Below are 19,167 nucleotides of genomic sequence, written 5' to 3' on the forward strand. Positions count from 1 at the left end.
CCACAGTGTCATCGAAGGGGCGGATCGAGGCAGAAAGGGCGAGTTTTTTCATATCTTTGCGCACTCTTTCTCAGCTCTCCGCCCCCTTCTTCTCCCTCATCTCCTCGGCAGCCATCTTTGCTGCAGCAGACGCTGTCCCATACAGCGGCAGCAACGCTAGCAATCTCCGGGGGACACAGGACTGTGAATTGTCAGCGCTGGACCTAGGGGCACACTGATAGGGTAAGATCACAGCCGGGTTCTCTTTACTCGGCTGTGAGTCCATATTACCTACAAGGTTTTCCTATAACTCCCCTGTGTAGTTACCCCTGTACAGGCCTCTGCTAGCCAGCCTCTGTGCACTATGCCGGGCTCAAGGAAAAGAACCAGGCAGGACTGTTTTTATGCTTTCTGCACAGCCTGCAAAGCCACTCTCCCCAGTGGCAGCACGTACCCGCACTGCAAGGATTGTATCCAAAATACTGTGTCAGAGCCCCTATCATTGCTTCAGCGGCCGCTACCACGCCGGAATGGGCTACCCAGATGTCGCAGTCTATGACACAGTCCATAGATAACCTGACCTCCACATTACTCCAGGCTCTGCAGGGTCATGTCTCGCCTATGAGTGTTACCCAGCAAAGGGACAGCTCCACCCAGGGAAAGGCCGTTTCTGGCTCTGCCACACGTAAGCGGACCCACACATCGCGTTCCTCTGCGTCATCCCATAGCACACGGTCATCCCCCTCCAGGGAGAGACACCGTGGTCCCAGTTCGCCTAGACCGTCCCCTACCAGAGACAGACAACGCAGATCTCCGCAAGAAAACCTCCGCCCCAGCTCACCCACCAGGGAACACCTGAGCGATACGCAGGATTCGGAAGGCATCTGTGACTCCGACTCAGACAATGAGACAGAGAGGTCTCTGGTCCCTTGTCCCCCTAACAACACAGCGCTAGTTGAGGACATAATCTCTTCCATCCATCAGGTGCTGGACATTTCCGATCCAACCCCGGAAGTCCCAGAACACAAGATTTGCTTTGAAGGTGTTCTGAAACCACCTAAGGTTTTCACTAACCACCCGGAATTTCAAACGATCCTTACCAAGCAGTTTGCACAGCCTGATAAAAAATTCACCAATCGTAAATATTTAGAAGCTAGGTACCCCTTCCCACAAAAGGACACCAAATAGCGGACAGATCCACCCGAAGTGGACCCCCCAGTCTCTAGACTAGCAGCACAGACCCTCCTCTCACTGCCAGATAGCTCAACCCTCAGGGACGCAGCAGACCAACAGGGAGAACGCATGGCTCGCTCAGTGTTCGATGCGGCAGGGGCCTCCCTGGCCCCCGCGTTCGCTTCAGTTTGGGCGGCCACAGCCATTCTGGCTTGGGCCAAAATATTGCAAGATGGCCTTCAAACTTCAAATCCTCAGCTGTCGGACCATGCGGTTCAAATAGCAGTAGTAGCAGATTACATGCTTCATTGCTTCATGCAGCCCTTGACTCCGCAAGAGGTGTAGCGGGGATAGCATCAAACGCCATCACAATTCGGCGTATCCTCTGGCTGCGGGAATGGAAAGCGGATGCGGCCTCAAAGAAATCCCTCACGCATCTCCCGTACTGCAGTGGACGGATTTTCGGTGAAAAGTTGGACACAATGATATCCAACGCCACTGGGGGTAAGAGTACCTCTCTCCCTCAACTCAAACCTAAACTCACGTTTAAACGGCGTAACCAAACACGATTACGATCCTTTCGGAATTCTTCGGGCTGGTCCGTCTCGCGCCCAGCACAAAATCGTAACCGCTCTCCACGCAGGGACAACCCACGGGCGGCGCAGAGGCCGGACAGGACCTGGCAGTCGAAAGCAGGCCAGGCGAAGCCCAAAGGAGGAAAACCTCAGAATTTCGCTTCATCATGACTCATGAACTCCGGAAGGCACCCCACCAGTAGGCGGACGACTTCTACTCTCTCAGCAAGTCTGGCTGCCTATTACAGAAGACAGGTGGGTCAGGGAAATAGTGTCTTCTGGATACAAGATAGAGTTTATTTCCAGTCCACCGAACCGGTTCTTCCTCTCTGTTCCACCAAAACCGCCAGACAAGGCTCGTGCCTTTCACCAGGCGGTCTCCTCTCTCCTTCAAGCAGGAGTCGTAGTACCGGTTCCCACGACCGAACGCTTCCGAGGTTTCTACTCCAATCTATTCGTAGTCCCCAAGAAAGGAGGCAGCGTCCGGCCCATACTAGACCTAAAACAACTCAACAAATATGTAAGGGTCCGTCATTTTCGCATGGAGTCCCTTCGGTCCATCATTGCGTCCATGGAGCAGGGAGAATATCTCGCCTCCATAGACATACAAGACGCATATCTGCATATACCAGTTGCTCCCGCCCATCAAAGATTTCTCAGGTTCGAGATCAACCAGGACCACTACCAGTTCGTGACTCGCCACGTCTCCCAGGACGTTTACCAAAATCATGGCAGCCACCATGGACGTTCTACACTCCAGAGACATTGTAGTCGTTCCATACCTGGACAACCTTCTCATCAAGGCTTCCACCTTCAAGGACTGCAAAGTCAGCGTCTCAATCACAATCGACACTCTGAGTCGACTAGGCTGGTTAGTCAACTTACAAAAGTCATCGACTACCCCGAGTCAGTCCCTGACCTTCCTAGGGATGCTATTCGACACCTCCAGGGGTCTGGTGCTCCTTCCCAGGGACAAGGCACTGGCTCTCCGTCTGGGAGTTCGCATACTCCTCCGCAATCCTCCCCGATCTTTCCGGTTTGCCATGAGAGTCCTCAGCAGGATGGCAGCAGCGATGGATGCGGTACCATTTGCCCAGTTTCACCTCAGGCCTCTTCAACTAGCCATCCTCAAGTCTTAGGACAGGAATCCCTTCTCCCTCGACAGGGAGTTCCGGCTGAAATCGTCAACCAGGAGGTCCCTACACTGGTGGCTCAAGCCAACTTCACTTGCAAGGGGAAAATACTTTCTCTCAGGTCAATGGAAGGTCCTGACCACCGATGCAAGCCTGACAGGTTGGGGTGCGGTGCACCTACATCACAGGGCACAAGGCACGTGGTCATCAGAGGAAGCGACCTTGCCCATCATTATCCTGGAAATTCGGGCCATCTTCCTGGCACTGAGAGCCTTTCATTACTTGCTGGCAGCCTCTGCTATCAGGATACAGTCGGACAATGCCACGGCGGTGGCATATGTGAATCACCAAGGCGGGACCCGCAGTACCCAAGCGATGAGAGAAGTGACACATATCCTCCACTGGGCGGAAGACACGAGGTCGGTACTCTCGGCGGTCCCCATTCCGGGTGTGGACAACTGGGAAGCCGACTTCCTCAGCAGACAAGGAATGGACTCGGGGGAGTGGTTTCTCCATCCCAAAATTTTTCACCAGATCTGCCATCGCTGGGGGACCCCGGACGTGGACCTAATGGCATCTCAATGCCAAGGTCTCCAATTTCATGGCCAGGACACACGACCCGCGGTCGCTCGGAGCGGATGCCCTGGTTCAGGACTGGACCCAGTTCCAGCTTCTGTACATTTTTCCACCCCTACCCCTGATCTCCACAGTCGTGAGGAAGATCAAACAAGAGGGAGTTCCAACCATCCTGATCGCGCCGGACTGGCCCAGACGTACATGGTACACCGACATCGTACAACTTACAGCAGACGCCCCCTGGCGTCTCCCCGACCGTCACGACCTTCTGTCACAAGGTCCGTTCTACCATCAGAACTCTGGGGCTCTCAATTTGATGGCGTGACCGTTGAAACCTGGGTTCTAACCCAGGCAGGGCTCTCACCGGATGTCATTACGACCATGATCAGGGCAAGGAAGCCAGCCTCCGCCAAGATTTATTACCGTACCTGGAGAGCTTTTTTTTACTTGGTGCGAATCTCGCGGACAGGTCCCACTCCCTTATTCCCTCCCAAAGGTACTTGGGTTTCTTCAATCGGGCCTGGACGCCAGGCTATCCCTAGGCTCGCTTAAGAGCCAGGTGTCAGCGCTCTCAGTGCTCTTTCAGAGGCGCCTCGCTAACAAGCCGCAAGTAAGGACCTTTCTCCAGGGGGTTTCCCGATTGGTTCCCCCCTACAGACGTCCACTGGAAACGTGGGACCTCAACTTGGTCCTGACAGCATTGCAGGCACCACCTTTCGAAACCCCTTAAGGAAGTCCCACTCCGTATTCTATCACAGAAAGTGTTTTTTCTGGTGGCAATCACCTCGCTTAGCAGGGTGTCTGAATTGTCAGCACTCTCCTGCAGATGGCCCTTCCTAGCCTTTCACCAGGATAAGGTGGTTCTCCGTACAGTCCCATCCTTCCTTCCGAAGGTTGTGTCCAACTTCCACCTCAGTGAGGAATTTTCATTGCCATCCCTTTGCCCGGTTCCGGTTCATAGAGTGGAGAAGGCTCTGCATACGCTTGACCTCGTCAGGGCATTGCGTATATACGTGTCTAGGACTGCGCCCTTCCGGAAGCCTGATTCCCGTTTCCTTCTTCCGGAAGGCGTTCGAAAGGGTCTGCCGGCTTCCAAAGCCACCCTTGCCAGGTGGATCAAGTCCACCATACAAGAGGCTTACCACCTTAACAATTCTCCTCTTCCGGCCGGTATCACGGCACACTCTACGCAGGCAGTAGGGGCCTCCTGGGCCATTCGGCACCAGGCTTCGGCACAACAAGTGTGTAAGGCAGCCACTTGGACTAGCCTACACACGTTTACGAAAAACTAGTGTTCATACCCAGTCCTCAGCGGATGCAAGCCTGGGTAGACGGGTTCTGCAGGCGGCAGTGCCCCAAGTTTAGGGACCTGCTAGCACAATATTCGTCCATTGCTTCCCACCCAGGGACTGCTTTGGGACGTCCCATGGTTCTGTGTCCCCAAATGAGGCGACAGAGTAAAGGAGATTTTTGTGTACTCACCGTAAAATCTCTTTCTCTTAGCCTCTAATTGGGGCACACAGCTCCCACCCTGTTGCCCTTACGGGCCATTGTTTACGGTTGAGTTCTCATATTGTTCTGTGAGCTCGTACATAGTTGCCTTCTTACAGGCATGGTTATGTCGTTTTCTGTTACGTTCCTCCTAATGCTTTTGCACAAAACTGGAAAAGGCTGACGCCGTCCAGGGGTGTATACTGCAGAGGAGCCATAGTTAATCTTTTTCAGATTATGCATAGTGTCGCCTCCTAGTGGACAGCAGCATAACACCCATGGTTCTGTGTCCCCCAATTAGAGGCTAAGAGAAAGAGATTTTATGGTGAGTACACAAAAATATCCTTTTTCCAACTTGGCATTGTCTTCAGACAACAGCAGATTCATGAACAGGACATCTGCTGTGTTCGGGAACTGGGGGCATACTGCACTGGTGTGAGGATGGTAAATGGTCTGCCAACTGTAATAAAGCTGCCTGATTTACGAAAGCTAAGCAAGGGCACACTCGAGTCAGACAGTCATACAAGTTTCATTATTGTTGGTCAGGAGAATGGATTTCAACATCTAGGATGTGATAACTGGAGCTTTCAGACTTGCTGATTTATGCCAAAGTGCCAGACAACTATACTTGCTTGTTTTTTAGCCAACAAAAACTGATGGGAACATTCACCAATTCTAGGCCTGTCTAAATTCAATTAAAGTCTCCAAATAACCTTTTTAGTTTTTGAATAATCCACTTGCTTCTCTTGAATGTTATTCTTAATGCCACAGTAGATAACATATAAATGAAGTCATCCTTGGTATAATCCCTCACATGGTCAGGCTGATATCTGCACTTCAAGCAGATCTAGTAACATCTCTCTCACAGTTATCCTGCCAATGTAACATACACAAACCTTGCTGTTTTTTCCATTCATACAGGCACAGAGGACGACCTGGAATTCTATGTACGGAAGTGTGGTGATATCTTGGGGGTAACTGGAAGCCTACCAAAGGAAGAACAAGATGCCAAACACATTCTTCAACACATTTTTTTCCAAGTTGTTGAATTCAAGAAACTTAATCAGGTAGAAGACTGTCCTGTGCATTTTACATGCTGTATTGCAGTCTCTCATATTGTTTTACTGTTGCTATGTGTTCCTGTGTTTTGCATAGCAGAAATCCTCCCTTCCCATCAAGTTTGTCCCTTCTGTCTCTCTGTCTCCCTCTTCTGGGTGTGATGTCACTTCCTTCTTCCTCCTGTGTCTCAGTCTCCATCTTGGCTTCATTAGAGGCACATGTTGCTTTCAGCCTGTCTGAAGAAAGTCATTTTTACCTGCTGCTGTTTGTATGCATTCAACAAGAATTCTTAAAGGAATCAAAGTCTCTTCTTGATTCTTCATAACATGTGTGCCGGCAGCTGAGTTGAGCTATCTGTGACCGTCACCAATTGTAAGTAAGGTGAAGAGATCCAGCATCTCATAGAGCCATATTTGCAGCCACAGGCCCCGGGGACAGAATAGTAAAAAAGACTTACCAGATTCATCTGTAAAGCCACACACAGCTTCTATAAAGCTACAGAACTTCCTGCAGAGCATCTGATCTCGGCATATAACAGACTATACAGCTCCCCTTCTACCTATGAATCAGGATGGCTGAAGGAATGACTACACGGTCTCTGCCAGACCCATTGTTAGAGGAAGAGTGCATAGAACTTGATCCACCATCTAGTGAGAAGACTAGACGTCCCACAAAGCCCACATGGAAAGTAAGGGAGAATCTAGAATCCAGTAAACATGATCTACTCCGTGCTATAGCAGAGCTATGGCAAAAACTGCTGAGTCACAGAGACAGCCTGTCTCAGCCTGCTTCTCTCCAACGACCACCAGAGGGAACCCTTGCACAACTGTGTTCAGATTATCAACGTTATGCAAAAATAGCACACCAGTATATCTTAGTGTTAAAGAGACTTAAGGCCCTTTTACATTTAGCGATGCACCAGCGATACGACCCGGTCAGGATCGCTGGTGCATCGCTAAATGATCGCTAATGAGCTTCCACACAGGAAGATCTCACAGCGATGCAGCAGCGACGCAGCGGATGATACTTACCTTTCACACACAGCGATCCAGACGTCCGCCCGCCCACGTCCAGCGTCGCTCGTCTCACACAGCAGGAAGCCGACGATGAGAAATGGAGCCGCCTAATCTCGCGCGATCAGCGATGGACAGCGGAGGAGCCAGTTGGAGGTAAGTATCACACATAGCGATCAGTGACGTTTTAGCGATATTGCTAGCAATATCGCTATGTGTAAAACCCCCTTTAATCCGTCAGTTCCCTGCATAGAGCTGCAAGATTTCCAATAACTTAACTCTGAGAGAGAAAGCATGGTGCACGATATAAAAGCCAAGACAGAGGCAAGAATCGCGCTGATAGCCGAAATGTCATCTTGTATTTCTGGCTCAGCCAGTCAAAGCGATCATCTAAGTCACACTCTTCAAAACCCTCATCGGACAGCTCGTAAAAGCACGTGCAGAAGCTGAGGCCACGAAAATACAAGCTGCCTTCGCTCAAAAGGAAACTGAGATGAGAATAGAGGCACTAGAGAAGGAACGCAAACACGCCGTAGTCGAGGCAAGGTTAAAAGTCCAGGAACAAGCCATCTGTGGGAGCCAAAGAGACAGCATCAGTTTAATGATTTTGATACTGAAGACCCTCTTAAGCGTACTAGAGACTATGTACAAAGCCAATACAGCGCTACCCCTGCTCCTGCAATCCTTTCTGACCGCACAGATGCTCCCCTGAGACAACGGGACACAGAGTGTTGACCCGCATCCTGCACCCAAGGTCATTACAATACGCTGCCAACCTTGCATCCTGATCCTCCTCTGTGCACGGAAATGTACCAGAAACCTGCACCTCACCAAATCTTATACACAGAAACATACGTGCAGGCCAATATGCAGGCAAGTCACCACACTCCGGTCAGTCACACAATTCCAGTCCCATGTGTGGCAAAAACTAAGCTCATTAAGCCACTGAACGCCTACGCTGCCCCATATGTACCTGCATTCCCAGGTCAAAGCACAGACTTATAGGAACAATGCTATCCAGCCAGCAACGGTTCTTCCAAAATCGGAGAATGCTGATATGTCCGGCCTTGCAAGGTACATGATTCGGCGTGATCTAACTAAGACCGGTCTTACAAAGTTTGACGATAAGCCTGAGAACTACAGAGGGTGGAGGTGCACCTTTAAAACCACAATCAGTGACCTCAGCATCACCGCCGCTGAAGAGCAAGACCTGCTAATCAGGTGGCTTGGGCCGCAATCCACGGATCGGGTCAAGAGACTTAAATCCGTCCATATCAGTAATCCCATTGCGGGTCTCACCGCTGCATTGAAGAGGCTAGAAAGAAGCTATGGCAGTCCTGAGGGCATAGAAAAGTCCCCGTTCAAGCGACTAGAGGATTTTCCAAAGGTATCTAATAAGGACAGTACAAGATTCCAAGAGCTCAGCAACCTCCTGTTAGAGCTTCAGCTGGCCAAAGCAGACCCGTAACTGTCTGGCCTCAGCTACCTGGACACTGCTCATGGGGTAAACCCAATAGTTTCCAAGCTGCCGTCCAATATCCAAAATAAGTGGGCCATGCTTGGATAAAAATACAAAAGGGAAAACCAAGTCTCCTTCCCTCCATTTTACTACTTCTGCGAGCTCATCGAAAATATTGCAGAGTGTAAGACCGATCCATGTTTTTCCTATGGAGAACACAGAGACCCTGTTTCATCTCCTAAACACGACAGTCCACGTCTTAACTACAGGAACCGCCGAGCTCCAATGTCCGTCAACAAGACGGATGTTCTTCCCACACCTTCAGTATCACAAGATAAGAGCGACAAAGGTGAGAAGGTTGAGAATCCAAATCTTATGTGTCCCATTCACAAGAAACCTCATCCCTTAAAGAAGTGCATTGGCTTCAGAAAGAAACCACTCCAGGAACTCAAAGAGCTTATGAAGAACTTTGGGATATGTTACAGGTGCTGCGCTTCTACTGAACACTTTGCTAAGGACTGTAAAATATCTATTAAGTGTTTGGAGTGTGACAGTGAAGAGCATGTGCAAGCGCTCCATCCATCCCAATCTAACACTGCACAGCTTACGCCTTCCCCCACTACAAGGCAAGGCGGGGAGGACGCTGTTCAAACAGTGAGTTCTATCTCAATTTCTTCTTCATGCACAGAAGTCTACGGAGAAGGCCTCTGGGACAAGTCGTGTGCGAAGATATGCCTGGTGAATGTGTATGCCAAGGGTCGACCAGAGAAAACCGCAAGGGTGTATGTTATCCTGGACGATCAGAGCAACCGGTCACTTGCAAGGTCAGAACTCTTTGATATGTTTGTCTTAAAGGGAAACTCTCACCCCTACACCCTAGGCACCTGCAGCGGTGTTATGGAGGTCTCTGGGAGAAGAGCCAATGGACTCATGTTGTCTTCTCTTGAGAACAATGTGGAGATACCCTTACCCACTCTGGTCGAATGCAACCAGATACCGTCCAACAGAGAGGAAATTCCAACTCCAGAGGCTGCACTCCATCACCCTCATCTAAAGACTTTGGCAGGCAAGATACCAGCTCTCGACAACAGCGCAAACATCCTGATCCTGCTTGGCAGAAACATTCTGCGACTTCACAAGGTACGTCAGCAAATCAACGGGCCACACGACACTCCATTTGCTCAACGCCTTGACCTAGGCTGGGTTATCATAGGCAATGTCTGTATAGAAAAGATGAAGAGACCCACGAGAATTTCCTCATTTAAGACTCACGTCCTACCGAATGATCGCAGCACTTACTTTCAACCATGCCCACATCATTACTGGGTGAAAGAGAAGATAAGCGACAACAAGTGGAAGAAAGAAACCTCTGACGACACGAACATATTCCTGTCCCGTAATGATGACTTCGGGTCAACAGTGTTCAACTCTACAAGAGAAGACAACCAGCTAGCACCTGCAAGGGAGGACAAAGAATTTATAAAGATTATGGAAAAGGAATTCGCCCAAGACGATTCAAATAGCTGGGTAGCACCTTTACCTTTTCATTCTCCAAGAACAAGGCTACCTGATAATCTGCAACAAGCAACGGCAAGGTTTCCATCCCTAAAATGCACCTTAAAGAGAAAGCCGGAGATGGAGAAACATGTTGTCGACTTCATGCAGAATATCTTCAATAGAGGTCACGCGGAATCCGCACCCCCGCTAAAAGAAGGTGAAGAATGCTGGTATCTTCCATCCTTTGGTGTCTACCATCCTCGCAAACCCGACCAAATTAGAGTGGTGTTTGACTCCAGTGCTCAGTATGAAGGCATCTCCCTAAATAGACTGCTCCTCACTGGGCCTAATCTAAACAACAGCCTTATAGGAGTACTGATTCGCTTCAGACAAGAATCTGTTGCAGTAATGGCCGACATTCAACAAATGTTTCATTGCTTTACTGTGAGAGAAGACAGCAGAAACTACCTCAGATTCCTATGGCACAAAGACAACGACGTCCGCAATAAGGTCATAGACTACAGGATGAAGGTGCACGTCTTCGGGAACAGCCCCTCGCCTGCAGTGGCCATCTATGGACTAAGACGGACAGCATGGGAAGGTGTGAGAGAGTATGGGTCTGATGCTCGTCTATTTGTGGAAAGAAACTTCTACGTAGATGATGGGTGTAAGTCTCTTCCCACAAGTGAAGAGACTATCGATCTGCTCTCTAGGACTCAGGAAATGTTGTCAACAGCGAACCTTGGACTCCACAAAATAATCTCCAACAGTGAAAAGGTAATGTAAGCATTTCCATCTGAGGATCATGCTGCTGGTGTAAGGGATCTTGTTCAGGGTTCTGATGTTCCTCCCACGCAACGCAGCCTTGGTCTGCTTTGGGATATTAAGCAGGACACGTTCACTTTCCACATATCAGCTTGCGATAAGCCATTCACTAAACGAGGATTCCAATCTGTTGTGAACAGCATCTATGATCCTCTCGGGTTTATTGCACCCATCACCATTCAAGGCAAGATACTGTTGAGACAGTTGACCACCGAGAGTACAGATTGGGACACTCCGCTACTGTCCCAGAAACAACAAAGGTGGGAGGCGTGGAAGAAGACTCTGAAGGTCTTAGAGCATTTCCAAGTCCCACGTTGTTATTCCCCAGGCACCCTTTCAGCCACCATCAGAAGAGAAGTCCACATTTTCTCCGATGCTTCTACAGAGGCTATAGCTGCCGTAGCCTACCTGAAGACTTTGGAAGAAGGTAACAAGGTGCATTGTGGATTCATCCTCGGTAATGCAAAACTAACCCCGAAACCTGCTCACTCTGTTCCAAGACTCGAACTTTGTGCCACCGTTCTGGCAGTGGAGTTAGCTGAAGCTATAAAGGACGAAATGGACATTGCTATTGATTCATTTACCTTCTACACAGACAGTAACGTGGTACTTGGTTACATCTATAACCAAACAAAACAATTTTATGTCTGTGTCAGCAATAGAGTAGAGCGTATCAGAAGCTTTTCTACCCCTGACCAGTGGTACTACATCCCTACTGACATGAATCCAGCTGACCGAGGGACAAGACTCACAGCCTCGTCTAAACTCAATGACAACATATGGGTGTCACCTCCAAGGCTCCTGTACGAGGATTTCAGTTCAAGGGACTTCAACAATATTTTCGAGCTGGTGTAACCAGAGTCTGACAAAGAGATCAGACCAATCCTTTCTATCCCACTACACTTCTGTGATGCCAAAATTGAAACTGAGGTCTCTCCACTTTGAGTGCTTCTCAAGATGGTCAGAAGACATCACATTAAAGTCGTTGTTTATGGACACAGCTCACGGTGGGAGCCTACCGCCATATACTCCTCCAGCTGTGTTGGAACATTCTAACATTTGAACTTTCTCCAGCGGATTATTGGGTTAGTGGAAGTGTTTGCACGTTGCGGCTTCCCCAATCTGAAGATGGGTTTACGTTTGGACTCGTACTATTCCGCTGTTGAGGACTTCATGCCTCCAACTGAAGATTGGACCATGCCAATTGGACTACAATTGTTGTTGTTGTTATTACTTGCATGCTTGTTTTCCTTTTGTTTTTCAGGTCTACAGCGACATCTCCCGAGGACATCATTAAAATTATGAAATCTATAGATTTCAGACGGGGAGTGTTATGTCCCATGAATGAGACATTTTACAGACTGTCCTGTGCATTTTACATGCTGTATTGCAGTCTCTCATATTGTTTTACTGTTGCTATGTGTTCCTGTGTTTTGCATAGCAAAAATCCTCCCTTTCCATCAAGTTTGTCCCTTCTGTCTCTCTGTCTCCCTCTTCGGGGTGTGATGTCACTTCCTTCTTCTTCTCTTGTGTCTCATTCTCCATCTTGGCTTCATTAGAAGCACATATGCTTTCAGCCTGTCTGAAGAAAGTCTTTTTTACCTGCTGCTGTTTGTATGCATTCAACAAGAATTCTTAAAGAAATCAAAGTCTCTTCTGGATTCTTCATAACATGTATGCCAGCAGCTGAGTTGAGCTATCTGTGACCGTCGCCAATTGTAAGTAAGGTGAAGAGATCCAGCATCTCACAGAGCCATATTTGCAGCCACAGGCCCCGGGGACAGAATATGCAGTCTCTTTCCAAGAATGAGTTTCACGCACGGAGCCACCTGGGCTTGGGCGTGCACGTTCCAAATAATGTAGAAAAAAAGGTACTCCAGCATAGAAAAATATAAAACTTCGTCTTTAATAGAAAAAAATTCATAAAAACAGGCACAATGCGGACAACATATAGATCCCAGAGAGCTACCAACCAACGCGTTTTGACACCGGTCTTAATAATGGTTAGTATAAGTTGTCAGGCTGGAGGCATAAAAACCTTTTGTGAAGCAAACAGGTGAAAAAGTCAGTGCTAATTATTAATTAAATCACAAGGTGAGTAGATTTAACTCTTTGTGAAAGCACTTCAACAACATGATTGTACCGTATGAAATAAAAACAATAAATCGTGAAAAGACAATATACAGACACAAAATAATACCATGAATGAAGCAGACTCTTACTCCAATGCATATCCAGACTGATAAGAAATCAGACCTGGAAAGACAAACTGAGAAAAAAAAATGTATAGATCGTACTGAAGTATGAAATCTTGTTGCACGTTCAGACCCTGCAGAATCCTTGTCTGTAATTTGGATATCCAGTACAACTCCCTATTTAATAATTTTCTTCTCATATCTCCACCTCTGAACTGTTTAGCCACTTTTTCTATACCTATAACTGAAAGGGAACCGGTATTACCCTATGTGTGCTTTTACAATGTTTGGATACCGCAGATATATTGTGTGCAGTCTGACTGCTGGCATCAGAAAGATGTCTCCTCACTCACTTCTTCACCCACCCTATTAGTGCAACCCACATACTGTAGGCTGCACACTATGCACTCTGTTAGGTAGACAACACGTTCTGTCTTGCAGTTGATATAACTTTTAATAGGAAAGGTAGCACCTGATGATTTGGAGGAAAAAGTGGTGGTTTTATTCATATGGTTACAAGTTTTACACGGGTGTGAACCACATTTATACGATCCTTTGACATCTAGCCATGTTTTATATGTTTTTGTATTCTTATTTAGTCAAAAAAAGGAAGGAGAGAGTGTTCCACCCAACGTAGGTGCCTTTTTGGCAGAAAAACGTAATCCAGAGTTTTTTATGATATCGCCAAGTTCAGAATTGCCCGATCTATCAATAAAAAAAACTATTAACCTGATCGCTAAATGGTAGCGAGAAAAAAAAATCAAAACGCCAGAATTACTTTTTTTTTTTTAGTCGCCGCGAATTGCATTAAAATGCAATAACGGGCGACCAAAAGAACGAATCTGCACAAAACTGGTATAATTAAAAACGTCAGCTCAGCGTGCAAAAAATAAGCCCTCACCCAACCTGAGATCACGGAAAATGGGGACACTATGGGTATTGGAAAATGGCGCAACTTTTTTTTTTTTTTATTAGCAAACTTTGGAATTTTTTTCACCACTTAGATAAAAGAGAACCTCAACATGTTTGGTGTCTATGAACTCGTAATGACTTGGAGAATCATAATAACGGGTCAGTTTTAGCATTTAGTGAACCTAGCAAAAAAGCCAAACAAAAAACAAGTGTGGGATTGCACTATTTTTGCAATTTTACCGCACTTGGAATTTTTTTCCCGTTTTCTAGTACACAACATGGTAAAACCAATGGTGTCGTTCAAAAATACAACTCGTCCAGCAAACAAATAAGCCCTCACATGGCCATATTGACGGAAAAATAAAAAAGTTATGACTCTGGGAAGAAGGGGAGCAAAAAACAGAAACTCAAAACCTAAAAAGGGCTCTGTCTTGAAGGGGTTAAAAATGGCTTTCATAATGCTATTATACTGATGGTAAATATGTAATTTGGTAAAGGTCCAACCCATTCTGCCCCACAAATCAACAGAACAAAGTTGCCCAGTTACTACAGTACCATCCACGTGCTGGTGCCTGTATGATACTGCAGTTCAGCTTTTATTAAGCAGAGGAAGTATATAAACTGAAGTACCATACACATACTGTATAGCTACATGGTCTGGAGCAGTGCTGTGTTCGGCATTGCACTGAAGTAGTCATAGTGCTCCATTGGGGACCTGAGCTGACCTGACGCTTTGGCTGATTGTTATCACAGTACCTCTATGGCAAGGATATTGACATCAGTTATACAAATAAAATGCTATATTAATAATGCCCGTTATATATTTAGGTTAGATCCCTTTTTTCTTCTTATAGTACTTATGGCAATGCTTCAGTTAGCTTAAAGGGGATGTCTGCTTTCAGAAAATCTTGGTCCCTCAGCACAGTTTGTTATGAAATAATAAAATAAAAAAAAATGCTTTAATCACTGTCCCCGGGGCCAGACTGTGAGCTCATAGAATCATAGAATCGTAGAGTTGGAAGGGACCTCCTGGGCCATCTGGTCCAACCCCCTGCTCAAAGCAGGATTCGCTAAATCATCCCAGACAGATATCTGTCCAGCCTTATTTTGAAGACTTCTATTGAAGGAGAACTCACCACCTCTCGTGGCAGCATGTTCCACTCATTGATCACTCTAACTGTCAAAAAGTTTTTTCTAATATCTAATCTGTGTCTCCTCCCATTCAGTTTCATCCCATTGCTTCTAGTCTTTCCTTGTGCAAATGAGAATAAAGATGATCCTTCTACAATGTGACAGCCCTTGAGATATTTGTAGACAGCTATTAAGTCTCCTCTCAGTCTTCTCTTTTGCAAGCTAAACATTCCCAAATCATGCAACCTTTCCTCATAAGACAGGGTTTACAGACCAGTCACCATTCTGGTCGCTCTTTTCTGAACTTGATGTCTTTTTTAAAATGTGGCGCCCAAAACTGGACACAGTATTCCAGATGAGGTCTGACCAGAGAGGAGTAGAGGGCAATAATGACTTCACGTGATCTAGACTGTATGCTTCTGTTAAATCATACTAGAATTGCATTTGCCTTTTTTTGCTGCTGCATCACACTGTTGACTCATATTCAGTCTGTGATCTATTAGTATACCCAAGTCTTTTTCACATGTGCTGTTGCTTAGCCCTATTCCTCCCATTCTGTATATGCATATGTAGTACTTTGCATTTTTCCTTGTTAAAAACCATTCTGTTAGTTGCTGCCCACTGCTCCAGTTTATTTATATCTTTTTGAATCTTCTCTAGTATTAGCTATCCCTCCTAGCTTTGTGTCATCAGCAAATTTATTCAGTTTACCCTCAATTCCTTCATCTAAATCGTTGCTCAAGATGTTGAAAAATACAGGGCCCAGGACAGAGCCAGCAGCTCTGAGTAGGGTGTTCAGTCTGCATGGGACAATGAGCTTACTAATTGCTACTCTGTCTACTTGACGTCCACACTGCAGCCAGTGCCAGATCTCGGGAGCACCGGCGGAGACTCACAGGTGAATCCCGGGATGGTGAGTAATGCATAGTTTTTAATATAACTAATTGCGCATTAGTCAAAATCCCGGGATTCAGCTGCGAGTCTCCGCCGATGCTCCAGAGATCTGATATTGGGCTTGTCGGAAAGTGGACAGCCTCTTTAAACTCTTGATTCTGATCTGTTTAATTTCTGTTTCATTAATGTTTTTTTTACTTGTCACTTTGTTGCAGGAGCATGATATAGATACTAGTGAAACGGGTTTCCAGAGCAGCTGAGATTCTACAAGCAACCCTGACACCAGCTGACTTCCCGAAAAAATGATTGACCAGTTCTCATATTTATTCACGTTTTTATAAATTTGTATTCCGTCGTGTCTAGTATGATTGTAAATATACTATTTGTATGAGGAACATACAGATTAAATGACTTTATATATACTCACATATGATCAGGGGTCTGGCATTTCTCACATAATAGAGTCTGCTGTTTGGCTGGGATACAAAGATAACGCTGAAGGTTTATGCGGTACAGTGTGTTTGTGTTCCAAGTCAGAAGATGACTGGCACTGGTGCCGTACGCTGGCTATATGTCACAGTGTATTAATGTTAGGCTGGGACAGCCGTACTATAGTAATGTGCCAGGAACAGCGGTGGTAAAATTCATCCAGCACATTATGTTCTCATGCAAATTATCCATTTTCATTGCTTGCTGGCCCCTCTCCTATGTGGGCAGTTCTAGGGGAACACAAAAATAGGTGGAGTTGTTTTCTCCCATTACAACGGAAGTTTTTCACTTACAGAGGACTTAGATGAATACATTGAGCCAGACCTACATCAGCAGAAACCACTCATTCTCTAAAAATGTATTACTATATGGAGTACAGGGAAAGCCTGATAAACTAGATATGTCAATAAATTGTAAAAAAAAAAAGCATGTGAGTATTATCCAGAGAACTTTACACAGTAGTGTGCATGGCCGAGTAATTAGTTATAGCACAGACTGTGTTTTCAGCTCCATTTAAATGAATGCTATACAGACATTGGGCTGGATATGGAAAGCATTTGATGGTCTTAATGGACCGTGTCTTGATATAGTATTCTGGGCTGTAAGAAATTAAATCAAATGTTTTAGGTCTTTCAGCTGATCATTGACATAGCTACAGTATTTACACAAGAAAATCCCATGATGGATAACATGATCAGTGATTAAAAATTCTCCATTAAATGTCACCTGCTTAACCCAGCAGGGAGTACGGCAGCGTCTAAAAATCACTATAATTGACAAATCCCCGGGATACACCCCCGAGAACTGCAGGAATTAAGTACAGTCATAGATTGACCGTTATTTTTAATCTTTAAAGATTCCATAATAACAGGGTCTGTACCACAGGACTGGCGTATAGCAAATGTGGTGACAATATTCAAAAAGGGGACAAAAACTGAACTTGGAAATTATAGGCCAGTAAGTTTAACCTCAACTGTGGGTAAAATCCTGGAGGGTTTTCTAAGAGATACTATACTGGAGTATCTGAAGAAGAATAACCTCATGACCCAATATCAACATGGGTTTACAAGGGACCGTTCCTGTCAGACTAATCTGATAAGCTTTTATGAAGAGGTAAGTTCCGGACTGGACCAATGAAATGCAGTAGACGTGGTGTACATGGACTTTTCAAAAGCATTTGATACGGTGCCACACAAAAGGATGATACATAAAAAGAACAATGGGGATAGGGGAAAATATGTATAAGTGGGTTAAGAGCTGGCTCAGGGATAGGAATCAAAGGGTGGTTATTAATGGCGCACACTCGGACTGGGTCACGGTTAGCTGTGGGGTACCACAGGCGTCAGTATTGGGCCTGCTTTTTAACATATTAATGACCTTGTAGGGGGCATAGAGAGTAGAATTTCAATATTTGCAGATGACACTAAACTGCAGGGTAATCAATACAGAGGAGGACAATTTTATACTACAGGAGGATTTATGTAAACTAGAAGCTTGGGCTGATAAATGGCAAATGAGCTTTAATGGGGATAAATGTAAGGTCATGCACTTGGGTAGAACAAACAAGATGTGTAATTATGTGCTTATTTGTAAAACACTGGGCAAAACTGTCACTGAAAAAGACCTGGGTGTATGGGTGGATGACAAACTCACATTTAGTGGCCAGTGTCAGGCAGCTGCTGCAAAGGCAAATAAAATAATGGGATGCATTAAAAGAGGCATAGATGCTCATGAGGAGAACATAATTTTACCTCTATATAAGTCACTAGTGTGACCACACTTAGAATATTGTGTACAGTTCTAGTCTCCGGTGTATAAGAAAGACATAGCTGAACTGGAGTGGGTGCAGAGAAGAGCGACCAAGGTTATTAGGGAACTGGGGGGGTCTGCAATACCAAGACAGGTTATTACACTTGGGGTTATTTAGTTTGGAAAATCGAAGGCTTAGGGGTGATCTTATTACAATGTATAAATATATGCGGGGACAGTACAAAGACCTTTCTAGTTATCTTTTTACTCTTAGACCTGTGACGGAAACAAGGGGGCATCCTCTACGTCTGGAGGAAAGAAGGTTTAAGCATACTCACAGACGCGGATTCTTTACTGTAAGAGCAGTCAGACTATGGAACTCTCTGCCATATGGTGTTGTAATGAGTGATTCACTACTAAAATTTAAGAAGGGACGGGATGCCTTTCTTGAAAAGTATTATATTACAGGGTATATACACTAGTTTCCTTAATATTGCGTTGATCAAGGGAGCTAGTCTGATTGCCTTAAGTGGAGTCGGGAAGGAATTTTTTTCCCCAATGTGAAGCTTACTGTTTGCCACATGGGGTTTTTTGCCTTCCTCTGGATCAACATGTTAGGGCAAGTTAGGATAGGATATGGGTTGAACTAGATGGACAAAGTCTTCCTTCAACCTTAATTACTATGTAAGATGGAAAGTATTGCACTTGATACTCTAAAATTCAGTAAACATTGTATTGAAATTTATGAACCCCAGGTTAATAAACTAAACGATGGTTGACAAGGTAGAATATTGTGGTTATACAAATTATACCTATTTTCAAAAACCTGTCTGACTTGGGGCTGGAGTTTTTCTCAGCACAAAATGACTGTTCAAACCAAGCACAGGTGTTCAGTGCACTTTTCCCACCTACTTGTGCATCTATCTTCCATGATTGACAACTTTGGCTTTACAGAAGCCAGAGTATGGCAAAGATAGGTGGGAAAATGCATTGAAATGGTCTACCACACCAATTGAG

The 19,167-nt window shown here is 45.8% G+C and overlaps 1 protein-coding gene across 4 annotated transcripts in view; it reads left to right on the top strand.

Moving 5' to 3' along the window:
• IFT52 (intraflagellar transport 52) overlaps nucleotides 1-16,338 on the top strand; it is a 101,579-nt gene extending 85,241 nt beyond the window's left edge. For all 4 annotated transcript variants that reach the window (XR_012222376.1, XM_073555323.1, XM_073555324.1 and 1 more), the window contains 2 exons: nucleotides 5,849-5,994; nucleotides 16,128-16,338. Coding sequence is in view for 3 of the 4 variants with exons in the window: in XM_073555323.1 (XP_073411424.1) it covers nucleotides 5,849-5,994; nucleotides 16,128-16,172 (191 nt within the window). In the remaining variant the exon portion in view is untranslated. The remainder of the gene's footprint in view (nucleotides 1-5,848; nucleotides 5,995-16,127) is intronic.
• The last annotated feature ends 2,829 nt before the right edge of the window (nucleotides 16,339-19,167 follow it).

The sequence above is a fragment of the Dendrobates tinctorius genome, unplaced genomic scaffold (assembly GCF_039654945.1).
Source record: "Dendrobates tinctorius isolate UK_male_01 unplaced genomic scaffold, ASM3965494v1 ptg000223l, whole genome shotgun sequence".
Lineage (NCBI taxonomy): Eukaryota > Metazoa > Chordata > Amphibia > Anura > Dendrobatidae > Dendrobates > Dendrobates tinctorius.